The sequence below is a fragment of the Patella vulgata genome, chromosome 3 (assembly GCF_932274485.2).
Source record: "Patella vulgata chromosome 3, xgPatVulg1.2, whole genome shotgun sequence".
Taxonomy (NCBI): Eukaryota; Metazoa; Mollusca; class Gastropoda; family Patellidae; genus Patella; species Patella vulgata.
The window spans coordinates 55057982-55073582 of NC_065881.2; the positions used below are offsets into that span (position 1 = coordinate 55057982).

General features: G+C 35.1%; 1 protein-coding gene across 1 annotated transcript; it reads left to right on the plus strand.

Annotated features, from left to right (window-relative positions):
* The first annotated feature begins 227 nt into the window (after nt 1–227).
* On the plus strand, nt 228–11950 carry LOC126815188 (phosphoenolpyruvate carboxykinase, cytosolic [GTP]). The gene is made up of 6 exons (XM_050540745.2): nt 228–387; nt 7762–8013; nt 8704–8888; nt 9110–9313; nt 11067–11254; nt 11651–11950. Exons 1-6 carry the CDS (start codon nt 356–358, stop codon nt 11948–11950), a joined length of 1161 nt encoding a protein of 386 aa, XP_050396702.1. The 5' UTR covers nt 228–355.
* Nucleotides 11951–15601: the final 3651 nt, after the last annotated feature.

Here is a 15601-nt window from a genome sequence, read left to right on the forward strand (position 1 = left end):
ATAATTAAAGAACTTGACTAATTAATATTTAGTTCTATTAAGTGATTATAGTGTATTTTTAACCGATTATATCATATCCTAGTGCCCGCCGTCATATTAACGGATAAGCGCAGTGATCTTAATTGACTGGAAAGAAGCGGCTAGAAAGAAGTGGAAATTCGTTAGTGTGTTTATTCGTCCAGGAACTATGACGTATTAAGCGGTTACGGTATAAATAGAAATTCAGCGGCTCGTGAGTTCAGTGCAGAACAAGAGCCAGCTAATAATAGTACTATATCGATGAATTGACCACTGTGTACATCGATATAACTACCGTCAATATTCGTTTGTTTCGGAATCTCACAAAGTTATCACCATGCCAGAATTGGAAAATTGTGAAAACGAACAGTAAGTTATTTTCTTAAAAACGTTTTATATTAAGTCTGAATAGATCTATAAAAAAAAAATAACTATTGACCAAGATCTGTGTAAATTTTATGTTTGTGAAGAACATGTACGTTGAACCTCTATGCTTTCATACTGAACGTATTTTGGCCACTGTCTTAACGAGAGTGATACCGAACATCGATAATAGATTACAAACCAATATATATATTATAATTTTTATTCACCCATGGGTATTATTATCAATATAAACAATTAAATGACGTGGATTTATTCAAAGAATGTTGCTGTATATTGGGTTAAATTTATCAGAGATTTATGGCAATACTTAATATAAACTATACTCCTCAAAACGGCAGTGATGTCATTTAAATGATATAGGCCAATAAGATCTAGGAAATCGTATTTTAGAGTAATCTCCACAAGTTTTACGCGGCTGTTAATACCCAAATCCTATTATGTTTATTAACCACTCCATCCGAATCACTGGATTATGTACATTTGGATTAAAGGATGTCATTTTCTACAAATTCTCAGGGCAAATCTATTTGTCTCTAAGATTCGCCCAAGGCAAACAGAATGTGGGACCACATGTGCAAAATTTAAACCGATTTATTTGTTGGCACATGCAGCTAGTGGTGTGTCGTTGATTTCATCAGTCTAGACATACTTACATCCTGAAAAAGAAACTGTACGATTACCCAGTTTTGTCCGTAAAAATGACTAATCATTATTAAATGGAAAACTTGTGTAAAATCCGCATCCAACAGGAATATGAAAACAGTGGATCAATGTGTAGAATCCGCGTCCAACAGGAATATTAAAACAATGGATCAGATCCATTGTAATCATTATTACTAAGCAAATAAAGCCGGAGGTATGATTTGGCCTTTAAGACTCGGCGCTGTGTGTTTGGGGGGGGGGGGGTGTAAAGGCATAAAGGCGGCATCTTTGTGCCTTAGAACCTAATGAATTGCCTGATTATATTTATATAAATGATATTAAACACAACAAGCTATTATTCAACAATGTGGCATGTGGGACTATGGTCAAATAGCGGAAAGCACATTTACACCTGTAGGAGCGAACATTAATATAATAGGTCCACACATAAATGAACTTACAATGAAATTTTGTTTTTTAAAACAAACCACAAAACATAGAACTGGTTAGGTGCCCACGGTCCCAGCCCAAAGATAGAGGTGACGTAAATCTACTACAGAGGTGACGTGGGCTAATTTCCAAGACGCTACAAACAAAATAAAGCGGAACTCATGGAGATTGTTGCAAATATACATGCGAAGGCCTAATAATCCGATTTTACGGTTGACCCATGCCATGACCTCTTAATTTATTGCAAACGATTAGGCGAGTAAATGAGAAACGCTGTCATATTTCGACGACCGATAGCCTTGCTCCGTCAGTAGGAATTTAAATTTATCTATGGGTTGAGAGACCCTCGCAATCCACTACCGGCGTATCACAACTGATCCGCAGTGAATATTCGCTAGGCGCTACAATCACTGATAAGGATGACATCAATGCGACTTAATGAGTCTCAAATATTAACTTTTTTCCACCGACAAATTAAATTTTAAAACATTGTTTTGGTGTATTAGAAAAACAAATAAAGACGGTTGACGTATTTGTAGGTAAAAACTATTTCATATTTAGTGTAAATGGGTATTAAAATGAATAAAAAGCAGCATTCTGTCCGAAGCAGTAACGTCTTATTTAAACAATGCACGCGCCGCATTCAGCCATTGATTGACGCCGCGTGCTGTGACGGCACGTGTATGGTGGCCCATGGTCGCAATAGCGTTTTTGGGGTTATTTTTTGTATTTCATTTAAAATCATAAAAAATAAAAGTAAAAAAAAAGAAACATTTTTTTTTATTTTGTAAAACAAAAGAAAAAAAAAATCTTTTTAAAATTTAAGAAAAAAAAAATCTTTTTAAATTAAAAAGAAAAAAAAATCTTTTTAAATTAAAAAGAAAAAAAAATCTTTTTAAATTAAAAAGAAAAAAAATCTTTTTAAAATAAAAAAATCTATATAAAAAAAATTAATAAAATATTTAAGATTAAAAAAATCTATAAAAAAAATAACATTTTAATTAAAAAAAAATAAATAAGTGAAATAGAAAAAATCAAAAAAAGAATTCTGCACGTGGCCCATCGTCGTAATAGTGTCTTGATTATCCAGACTCAGTATAAAATCAGCCTACGACAGCTATCATTCGACTCGAGTGACCAGAAATACCTCGTGGCCCATTGTTGCTATAGTGTCTCGATTATCCTATGTGGCATAACTCGAGCGAGAAGAAACGAGTTTGTAGTTATCTCCCCTTCCGAAAGGAAAAGGTAAACAGACATCAACACGTGAAACACAATTTTTCCACCCATGACGTCTATGGACTTGGATATATATGTATTTATACATATGCAAGTCAATAGAAATGTATAATTAATAGACTATAGAAGCCTAGCGTCATTTAGACTAGTTTATCCAGTCTAACTAGAACTAGGCCTACATACATAATGACGTTTGAAGTCATTGATTCCATTGAATTTAATGACACCATTCGGCCTACTAGTGCGCAAGGCTTATGTAATGTTTTTAAAACACTTGGTCTCCCTGAGGTCGAATTTCAAAAGTAGTTAACAACTTTGAAACTAATCCTCGAAGTATAGGCCTACTACTACTAAGTAGCCGGGGGGGGGGGCGAATGGTTAGCACGTGCGCGCTGTATCATAAAGCCTGTCATATAAAGCCCGTCATTGAGTCAACTGGCGTGATTTCGAATCCCCGGTTGTACGTGACAAGGAGTAGGGTGACCTGTCAAACATCGTGGGTCTGTCGTTCAGATTATCCTGTACGTGGGATCTATGAAGAACGTATGGTATAGACTCGAGCGACAAGAAACCAGTCTATAGTTACTTCACATCAAGCCACAAGTAATTTTAACTAAAATCTATTAAAATTAAATTTTAAGTTACAATCGATCTTCGTGAAACGCATAAATTTAAAATTTCACTTTGATTTTAAAATCTATGTTAGTGATTTTAGCTTCAGTTTTTGTGAAACCCCTGCTCTCCCTGAGGTCATCGATAGTCCCCCGCTACGACCACAGGAACGGGTAAGAGGTGCGAAAGTGCGATGGCGGACAACATCAATTTCAAAGACAAAATTTAAATAGAGCATGATAGCCTACGTGGACTTCGTCTGGGGCCTGTTTTACTAAGATAAAATTCAAATTTTAGTATTTGATTGGATAATAGATAATATTAGATTTATTTTAGTGCTTAGCTAATCAAAATTGAAGTATCTACAATTATGTTGACGTGAGATAACTACAGACTCGTTTCTTGTCGTTCGAGTTTATAAATACGTTCTTCATAGATCCCACACATAATAATCGAGATACTACTAGTCTAATGATAGCTGGTCTGGATACACAAGACACTATTGCGACGATGGGCCACGTCGGGAATTATTTTTTATCTTTTCTTTTTCAATTTTTTTTTTTTTCATTTAATTTTTTTTTTAATATTATTTCTTTTTTATTTTTTTAAAATATATTTTATTATTTTTTTTAAATATATATAGATTTTTTTTTTCATTTAAAAAAGATTTTTTTTTTTTAAATTTTAAAAAGATTTTTTTTTTTTAAATTTTTTAAAAAGATTTTTTTTTTTAATTTTTTTAAAAAGATTTTTTTTTTTAAATTTTTTAAAAAGATTTTTTTTTTTAAATTTTAAAAGATTATTTTTTTTTTTTAAATTTTAAAAAGATTTTTTTTTTTTTAAATTTTTTAAAAAGATTTTTTTTTTTAATTTTTTTAAAAAGATTTTTTCTTTTAAATTTTTTAAAAAGATTTTTTTTTTTAAATTTTAAAAGATTATTTTTTTTTTATTTTGTAAAACAAAACAAAAAAAATGTTTCTTTTTTTTTTTACTACTATTTTTATTATTTTAAATGAAATACAAAAAAATAACCAAAAAAACGCTATTGCGACCATGGGCCACCATACACGTGTTAAAGGCAGTCATTTTTTACAGAGATATTAGAGAATCCTCGTAATTCTCTGTGAAACAGATTGGGCGTGTAGGCGTACCAAGGAAATAGGGGGATGGGGACAGTTCAGGTCGAAACAATTTATCAAAATAATCTGTAACAGTGCCATGCACATAATGCAGTCCTGTCGTATTTTAGGATAAATACGATTGTATATTTGAATAGCTTTTAATTTCGGAGATAATGGAATAAAAATCTGAGTCTGAATTCCCCCACCCCACCCCAGCCCAAACATACCCACACGCACACTGCCGGGCAACCCTCGAGCGTGCAAAGTCACTGCAATAGACCGTTTGCATTGTCTTTATTATACGTGCAGCGAATATTGTTTCTGTATCGGATCGGGTTTAATCTGGTTGAAATCGCCCCACTCTCGCCTGTGGTCAAATCGCAACAAATCGAAAAATATTATATATATTTTTACCGGTCTTTGAGGGTGGTTCTGTGTGATTAAACGCGAACATTATTCATTTTTGGTCTGGAGGGGACACTAAATCGATCTGCCATATAGGACCAAAATTGCTAACCGCGTACCTGAACAGCTGATAATATAAACAAAAGCCCCAAAAGCTGTGATTGCAACAGCCACTCAAATTACAGTATTGGGGACACACCTCCAAAGTAATTTAAATGCGGTGAATAGGTTGGGTGGAATAATAAAGTCCCATATAATAAAATGTATATGTTATAAATTATCATAATATTTGTATTTCAATCAAATCATCTCTTTATTTTACTCATTCTGGCATTCAGAAATACACTCTTTGTAAGAAATCTTTTTTTAAGAAAAGAGGTGTCACCGCGTATTAATATGTTGAATTAAAAACGTCACATAAAAAAAGTAGCATGGTATTATTGGTATAGCGGTCAGTTACTGAATTAGATCAGCCGGCGATTTCAGTGTTAGGGAAAAGTTGACTAGCAAGAAAAATGGGATGGTTATCGCAGATTGTCAGGTGTGTGAAAAACCCATTAATTTCCTTTTCTTTCCCTTTTTGTTAGTTTTACAACTATTTATTTTAATTTGTAAATATTGCGTTATTTATTTGTCAGGTATTATTCCGTTGGGCAGTAAGGTTTCTCTGTTTGACACACGTGTCCCCGATGTACATTTGTATGGCAAGCCGCAAAGTCAATCGATCACGTACACCATATTGTCGGTATAAGGTCCTTGTTATATTAATAACCACGTATCGCAATATACATAACAACAAGAAAAATGTATCAATAAAATATTTAAATATATATAAAAAGTCTCCATATTATAGTTCTTTTCATGAAGATTTAAGGGGATAAAGAGAGAGAAATGGGGTTTAACGTCCACTCGACACAAACTAGGTCATTTCGGGAGCAACATGGTTTTAATTTTATTTCAATAATTCGCTTGCGCGTAGGGGTGTTTAACAGTGGGAGGACCCGGAGAAAACCCACGAGGCTGGACAGGCGACCCTACTCCTTGTCACGTACAACCGGGGATTCGAAACAATGCCAGTTGACTCAATGACAGGTCTTATGATACAGCACGTACGTGCTAACCATTGGGCCATCCAACCCCCCTTAAAAGGGATAAACAACCTAGTATAAATGTATAAATCTATCTTGTGTTTTACTCAATCGTGTATCTATGCATAGAAGAAAGATTTCAAAATCTTAGTCTTATTTGAACATACATTGACATCATTGTTTGCTTAACATTCTTGTATACATTGCAAATACTGATATGAAAAGTCAGTATGTCCTACTGGGTTAAAAAAACAAAACCAAAACACGTGGGCAGTAATATAAAATCTACATTTTCAAGTATAGGCCTATCTAGACATAAAAAATAATTTGACATATACATAGGCCTATACTTTTTTTTGTCCATATAATATAGGCCCAGAGGCATAAATGTTGGTGGGGGGGGGGGTACATGAAAAAAAATAGTCATTCTCAAAATAAGTGCAGTCGGTCTCAAAATTATGCATGAGTGACTGAATGAATTAATGAGGTAAGAAAACAATGTCAAAATAGAAGGGAAAAATACATATATCTGTGTATACGGATGATTGCTTTAATTGGATATCATGAGTGACTGAATGAATTAATTAGGTAAGAAAACAATGTAAAAATAGAAGGAAAAAATATATATATCTGTGTATACGTATGATTGCTTTGATTGGATATCACAATATGCGGCAAAGACGTTTCTATTAAATTAGGCAATATTATAAAGGTTATTTAAATTATTTGCGGATGATATTCAATATTAGCAAAGAATTTATAAATTATATAATGCTGAACTTATGACCCCCCCAACCCAGGAAAAAAAAATAGTCGGTCTCAAAATAAGTGCAGTCATGTTCTAACATGTGAACACTGCTAGGACTTTAAAAATATATATTACTTGGATAATTGGGGTTAGTTTTCTTATGGAGGTCTTAAAGTTTAGTGGAATAACAAGGAACAAGCTTACAACACCAGCTTTTGTCTCAGTGGCAAATTGCAATTATAGACTCGACTTTCTCATTTGTCTGAAACTTTTCCTTTAAATGATTTAAGGGAAAACTAGGAGTAAATCAAGGGTCAAAAGTCTTGACATACATGTATTACATGTATATGAGTAAAACTAAAAGGTCATAAGCTGCTTGACCGCATATGCTAGGGTGAAGGTAGATGAGGACAATGGGCAGCTATCAATAAGTTAACTGACCTCTCACTGGCTCTCACTCAAATTACAGTTTTGTTGTGGAAGACCAGTGTTAGCTTAGGTCATTAACTGAAGTAGCGGCTATTTTCACATGTTACATTGTATAAGTGCTAAACTAGTTACTTGGGCTTAACCATCAATAAAAGTCAACAGATCTATCTAAATTAGTAAAGAACAAATTAGACTTATTTTTTGATAAACAAGAGTTTATACTGAGTCTTGTTTTGATTTAATCGAGATATGCAGGTGTGTGTACTCATTGACATTTTCATTGGAATGGTTTACTATTGGAATGGTTTAAATCTATTGTATTGGTTCAGAAGTTGCTGAAAATAGTGAATTTTAAAGAAATCTTTTTAAATCTCTTTTCTTTGTTAATTTCTCTGTTTATATTTGATTTTATTAAAGGGAAAAACCTTTTGAGTTTCTATATTATGTCTTTAGAATTATATTAAAAAATACATGAAGATGCTGCTTTAAGCAAGGTCATCATATATACATGACATGTTCATCATATTTGTGCATGATGTAACATTCTTAATCTTAATAAATTTGTTAGATAAATAGATAAATGAATGGTGTTTACTGTGGTACATATTTGATTTTGTTTCAGAGTTTCTCCCCGTTTACTCAAAGACTCTCCATTGTTAAAGAGACAATGTCTACAGATGAGACACTACAGAGTAATCTACGGAGATATTGGACTACTGCCAGAGAATGTCCAGTCATACGTGGAAGAGAATGTGCGTTTGTGTCGACCAGATAATGTACATATTTGTGATGGATCTGAGAGGGAAAATGATTTACTGACTTATGTTCTACAGAAAGATGGAATCTTAAAGAAACTACCTAAATATGAGAATTGGTCAGTATTTGTTTCGCAAATGTTCTTTATTATCTCTAAAAAAGTTCTTTATTATCTCTTTAAAAAAGTTTTTTTTATTACGATTTCTCTTTAAAAAATGTTATTTGTGATCACTTTTAAAAAATGTTATTTATGATCACTTTTAAAAACGTTTGTATTATCTCTTTTAAAAAAATGTTCTTTATTATCTCTTTAAAAATGTTCTTATCACTTTTAACAAAATTTTCTTTGTTTTTTTAAAAAGTGTTCTTAATTATCTCTTTAAAACTGTTATCTCTTTAAAAAGGGACTACCTGGCTGTATAAGTATAACAAAAAGCACACTATTCAAAATGTATCATACTTCAGATACCTAATAGGTTCATCCATTTTCCATAAATGTAAAATTTTCTCATATGAGTGAAACCAAAAATGATGTGCATGCCTGTATCTTTGATGTTGGTGTCCTATATAATTATTATTTTCTGAAATTTAGTGACGATTTTATTAATTTTTGACATTTTGTATGACTTTCTCTCAGGGTGGATTTACGTGTATACATATGGTGATCATTCCAATGACTTTCTCTCAGGGTGGATTTACATGTATACATATGGTGATCATTCCAATTATTTGTTGCTACCTGTCTTTCTGTGTTAAACTAGTGAATTGTATGTATGTGCCATGCAACTGTCCTTATTTTCTCCAACAGTTGGCTAGCTCGTACAGATCCAGCAGATGTGGCTCGAGTTGAACGTCTTACCTATATTTCCACTGAACTTAAAAGGGATACTGTACCTACACCCAAAAATGGGGCAGTCTCCCAATTAGGTAATTGGATGTCACCGGCTGATATGGACAATGAGCTGAACATAAGATTTCCAGAATGTATGACAGGTAATGATGGTAATTTCTTATAATAAGTTTAAAAAATATACTACATGTAGTATTTTTATCTGACTGAAAATTGATTCAAGCCATTCAGTGTATGATTTACTTGTATATGGAAAGAAAGAACTATGTATCAAAATGTTAGACCTAATTAAGTTTCAAATCCAGATGGGACAAGGAAATTAAATGAGTTATTTTATTGAAATGATATGGTATTTTGTTAACAGGTAGAACAATGTATGTAATACCATTCAGTATGGGACCAGTTGGGTCACCATTAAGTAAAATCGGGATACAACTCACAGATTCAGCCTATGTGGTAGCCAGTATGCGAATCATGACTAGAATGGGTTCCAATGTTTTGGCTGCTCTTAATGGAGGACAATTTGTTAAATGTCTGCATTCAGTTGGAAGACCTTTACCTTTAACAGGTATATATAAAAGACATCTTTAGCTGTTTTCTTTTGTTATATACTATTCAAAAAAAGTAGGGGATATTTGATTTTGGGGGCATAATACTAAAATATGCAAATGACTACGAAAAAAGTCACTATAGAACCTAACAGAAGAAACATTTCCAGTTACATGTGACGCCCAAACGCACCAATAGCTACCGCATGGAATGCAGATGATGCTTGGGATCATCATGGGGGTCGAACCCAAGATTTGCACGACTCTGACTTTGAATGTTACAGTCATTGTGGCATTGAATTCCAGGGTGGAAACGTCAGTTTAATTGTTTTAGTGACCAGAAAACAAATTTTGATATGCGTCGGCTTACCCAAAATGAAAGGTTACGTGCCCTTGGCATGCTACAGATCGGCACAACACAGGCGGTTGTGGCGCGGACGATGAATGTTTCTTAGTCTGTCATAAGCAGGCTATGGTCCAGATACCGTGATACACAATCTGTACAGGACAGACCACGCTCAGGTCGACCAAGGGCGACAACTCAAGCCCAGGATCGATTTATCCGTACCTTGGCCTTGAGAAATCGTGTCATCACAGCAAATCAGATCAGCTCTCGTCTTCAAACAGACACTGGTGTGAGAGTGAGTGGCCAGACGATTCGGAATCGACTGCATAGGGGGTCACCTTCGCGCCCGACGTCCTCGCGTGATCCCTTGTTTGAGAGATCATCACATTCAGGCAAGACGTCGTTGGTGTAGGGATCGTCAACACTGGGATAATCGACGCTGGAGCAATGTGATGTTTTCAGATGAGTCAAGGTTCACTGTTGATTTTTTGGACAGACGTAGGAGGGTGTGGCGTCGTCGAAATGAGCGCTTCCAAGACGTTAACGTCATCAGACATGATCGATTTGGGGGTGGTTCTGTTATGGTGTGGGGAGGCATCACTGTTGCTGGAAGAAAGGCTTTACATGTTGTTGCAGGGCGTGTTACAGGCCAGTACTACCGGGACAACATCTTGGCAGTCCATGTTGTGCCGTTCGCACGACGTCATGGCCGCCGTTTCATCTTCCAGGATGACAACGCAGGATGTCACAGGGCCAGGATCGTTACAGGTTACCTCCAACAATAGAACATCACCACATTACCTTGGCCAGCACTGAGTCCCGACCTCTCCCCCATCGAGCATGTCTGGGACATGCTTGGACAGAGGTTACGTCAACGTCGACAACGTCCTGCCAATGTCCAAGAACTTGCTGCTGCGTTGCAACAGGAATGGGACAATCTGGACCAAAATGACCTTAGACGTCTCATTAGGAGTATGCCACGTCGGATCAATGCTTGTTTGGCAAACAGAGGAGGATTTACTGACTTGGTTGTGATGCTGTGGTAACTTTGCTGTTTGACCCCGGGTATCATTTTACCCTTATAATGGTCAGTCTGTGCCTTACTTAGTCTAACGATCATTTGGAATAAATCGATGAATGTGAACTTCATTTCATTTTGTCATTTGTTTCTTCGTTAGTTTCATTAGGTGACTTTAATAACACTTAAAAATCAAATATCCCCTACTTTTTTTGAATAGTATATATTCAGCTATTACGGGTAACTGTAAAACTTAGACTAATAGTCACATAGAAAATAAACAGAATTCATAACTTTTACTTGGAAGTTTACATATTTTAAGAACATTGTCACCTGACTAGTATTGTTCAACTCGCAGAATACTTGCTTTAAAATAGATTTTATGTTTTCATTTATTTTTAATTAATAGCACCAGTTCATAACAATTGGCCATGTGATCCTAAAATGACATTAGTAGCACATTTTCAAGAACGGAATGAAATTTGTTCATTTGGAAGTGGTTATGGTGGAAACTCCTTACTTGGTAAAAAATGTTTTGCTCTTCGAATAGGCTCAAAGCTAGCCCAGAAAGAAGGATGGTTTGCAGAACACATGTTGGTAAGATTGTCTTTATATCTATGTTCATATTTTGCAAGCATGGGATTCACAATTGTTTGATTTTATTTTGATATTTTCAAAATATTAGTAGTTCCACTTGGTATTGGGTAAAGATGATGATATTGAGTGTCTTTGCAAAAGAAGTGCCAGAGTTATGGCCTCTGAGTTAGTTCTTAAAGGATTTTGATCAAATTTCATGAAGTTATTCATGACTTTAAGAGGGTTTCTATTGATTTTGAGATTTTATTTTTAGTTCCAGAGTTGTGGTCCATAACTTAAATGCACTTGATTATTACAGTGCTGTATTCACTCTACTTGATTAAGGATAACTCTTGCAACATGCAGCAATTAGTTTATATCATCACCATGTTGTTAAAGATATTGTTTATGTTGTAGATTTTAGGGTTAGAAAATTCCAAAGGCGAGAAAAAGTATATAGCAGCTGCTTTCCCGAGTGCTTGTGGAAAAACAAATTTGGCTATGATGACATCATCTTTACCAGAATATAAAGTGACATGTGTTGGGGATGATATCGCATGGATGAGATTTGATGAAAGTGGTCAACTTCGAGCAATCAATCCAGAAAATGGTTTCTTTGGTGTAGCCCCAGGTAATTGCCTAATTATTATTTTTCAACAATATGTTTTGGAGGACAGGTTTACAAATCATCTAATGCAACCACACCAGGCCTGTTGAAAACTGTGGCCAGGTACATGTACCAAAGAATATATATCAGATTATGTGTATATGATTGCGGAGTATAAAATGTCTCTTCTACTGCTTTACAAGAATGCTACAATATATCAAATTAACCACTGATTGCTTATAATTTTATGGTTTAAATGTATTTCTTCTTAAAACATGGTGTGTCAGTTATCTCCCAAAAGAAGTGTTGAAAACTATAGCCAGGTACATGATACTAAAGAATATATATCAAATTATTTGTATGTGATTGCAGAATATAAAATGTCTCTTCTCTTACATTCCAGGAACTTCAAATAAAACAAACCCATGTGCAATGGAAACTATCAAATCTAATACTGTATTTACTAATGTTGCTGAGACTAGTGATGGTGGAATATTTTGGGAAGGGTTAGAGAAAGAGATATCCAGTGAAGTAGAAATCACATCTTGGTTAGGAGATGAACATTGGAGTAAAGAAAAAAGTAAAAAGCCAGCTGCACATCCAAATTCAAGGTAAATATCAATTGATAAAGACATATGAATACTATTTACAAATTTAAAAAAAATGTGCTTTTAAGGAGCAAGTACCATAGTCATATGAAATAGACAAATGCAGTGCATAAATTCTCATTATCAAGTTGAGGTCCACTCTAGCAGCAGAAGTGAAAGCTTGGGATCCCTCTTCACTTCCATGGTATTGTGATCACACTTACTATGGAACAAGTACATCTCTGTCTGTATGCATTGCTCTCTCAGTTAATTGGAAATAGATCCAACTGTAGATAGTGTTAAGAAAACTGTAATTTGGCATATTTCTAAGTTACTGGTAATTGGAAATATTTTTCTTTCAGATTCTGTGCACCAGCTAGTCAATGTCCTATATTAGACTCAGAGTGGGAGAATCCAAAAGGTGTTCCAATTGATGCTATCATCTTTGGGGGAAGACGACCAGAAGGTACATATTTCTTGTATTAACATTTTCTGTTTTTAAAGAAAAGTGCTGGTAGTTCATTACCAAAGAATACTGTGAGGAAGCATACTTTGAGTGGAAAGATTTGAAATATATACTGAGCGCCATTGAAAATGCATCACTTAGTTTTTCGTATAACAAAATGATCCTGTAAACATATCTTATTTATTTTGCTTCTTATTGTGAACAATATTCAAATGGGAACACATCAATAACAACACATTTGTACACTTATGGATGTTTAATCTGTAATCAACGGTACAAAGTCAGATGGGTCAAAACCAAAAGTACGACACAGATGTCAGTAGCACGTGCGTCCTCCACGGGCCATCATCACGGTAGGCTACAGCATTAACGCGACCCCTGCAAATGTGTAGGGCGGTCCGGTGATGAAATGTTAAGCCTCCCCACACCATTACACTTCCCCCACCCCTTTGATCCGTTTCGAAGATGCAGCAGCCTGCAAGACGTTCCCCAAGACGTCTCCACACACGTTGACGGCCATCAGCGTGATTAAGATGAAAGCGACTCTCATCACTGAAGAGCACACTTTGCCAGTCTACTCTTCTCCATGTCTGGTGTCCTTGAGCCCATATCAAACGCCGCTGACGGTGATGATCCTTGAGGATAGCTCCAACATAAGGTTGTCGTGCACTGAGTCCTACTTCTCTTAGACGACGTCTTACGGTGTTGGCACTTACTGGTCCTTGTCTTCCGACGACTGCTGCACCTGTTCGAGTCGCTGGGCGGAATCCGTCACGCAGATGAGTGACCCGGATGTAGCGTTCTTGAGCCTGGGTTGTAATGCGTTGTGGACAAGGACGTTGACGGTCACTTGTTGATCCAGTAACACGTTCCACCAACCTTACAATAGTGCACTGATGACAATTGAAGTGTCTTGCAATAGCACGTGTAGACATGCCAGCCCTGGACATTCCCATGGCTTCATTCCGTTGATTTTCAGTAAGTCTCGGCATCTCTAGCTCGATTCCTTCCCACGTCCAACAATAAATTACGACAGATTGATGTTTCACAGTTGATGTACTGCACATTAAGTTGAAAACATGCTTTTAAAGGGCTCACACACAATGCTGCACGTGAATATTGGGTTTTTCATGTGCATCTCGTGCAATTTTTTTTTTTGCACACGGGCCAATATTTTTTGTGTTTGGGAGCATTGTGTGAAACTATAGTTAATAGTATTGCATAATATTATACATACAAAACCACCTACGGTAATAAAATATTTGAGAAAAAAAAGTGATGCGTTTTCTATGGCGCTCAGTATATTTTGGGAACTTATATTTTAGGTGACTTGACTATTGAAGCAGTTTCTACACCCATGTTTCGTATATTGTTTAACCCCCATCTATCCCACATCTACAATTGCCCGTTGACAGTGGACACACTAGGGGCTAATATTATCATCTGATTGAAATTATTACAGTGCTATGTCCATGAGACGAGGAAATCTATTAATTTGTAACAATTTCTGATAATTGCTGTCTTAGTTGTGGCCCTTAATCACTTAGGAAAAAATATTATGGACCCCTCTAGTTAACTACTGGTAGTCAGTTTATATAACTTGAAGTCTGGATACAAGTCACCTGTCTCAGGTAATATCCAATCAGGGCTGCCGACAACCAGTATCGCAGCGCAATTTGCGATACATATTTTGTCCGTTGCTAACCAAAAATTAAAATCTACTGTATCTGCGAATCATTAATATGCCTGTCATTTTGGATATTGGCACAAGAATAATCCACCTTTTGAAGACTAGAAGGCTTACTCAACACTTTCAACGTGTATAAAATTTTATAAACAAAACTCAATTCTCCATGTGACATTTTCTTCTCGAACTACCCAGAAACAATACTATATAACACAAGGACATAACTCTATGAATAGGGACTATTAAACCGGAAATAGGGAATCAAGTAGTACCACTCACGTTGTGAGACATCAAGTAATTATATCATATTTTGGAAGAAATAAATCCAGTGTATCCCCCCACGCATTGTAAATAAAATATAAAAAAATAAATACATGCTAACATATTGTAAAATGATAAATCAAAGTAAAAATTCCCATAAAATATTGTTGTTTATATCGCGTGTGTCTAGTTAATCGAGGTGCACCCGATTGAACAAAAATAGTAATACACGATAAAAAGCAGATGAAATTGTTTTCTAACGAAGATTTCTAACGTAACCAAAAAATAACAATTAAAATGAGTGGGGCTTCGGAAGTCACTGTCAAGAATTGGCTTCAGAAATAAGACCTAACAAAATGTCTACATCACATTCACAAACTGTCACAATTAAGTAGCCTACTTGTGGCAGTGCTAAAAAAATCTAAAAATAGTCAGAATGGAATCTAATCATATTTGTTATGAATTAAAGTAATATCTTGTTATTTTGGTGTTTTACGTTGAAACTGAAAAACTGCTGATCAATTTTTAAATTTGCTAATCAAATTTGACAAAATCAACTGTGAAAAATTACCGACAGCCCTGTATCCAATACAACTTCCGGTTTTGTCCAGCACAAAGTTCTAAATGTGAAATAATAAAACGTTATTTCTAGATCAATATATGATAAGTGAAATAAGAGTACGGGTATTGACTATATGTCAACCAAATAATTGTCGGTTCATGTACTATTTCGATAATATCTCTTCAGGTGTTCCCTTAG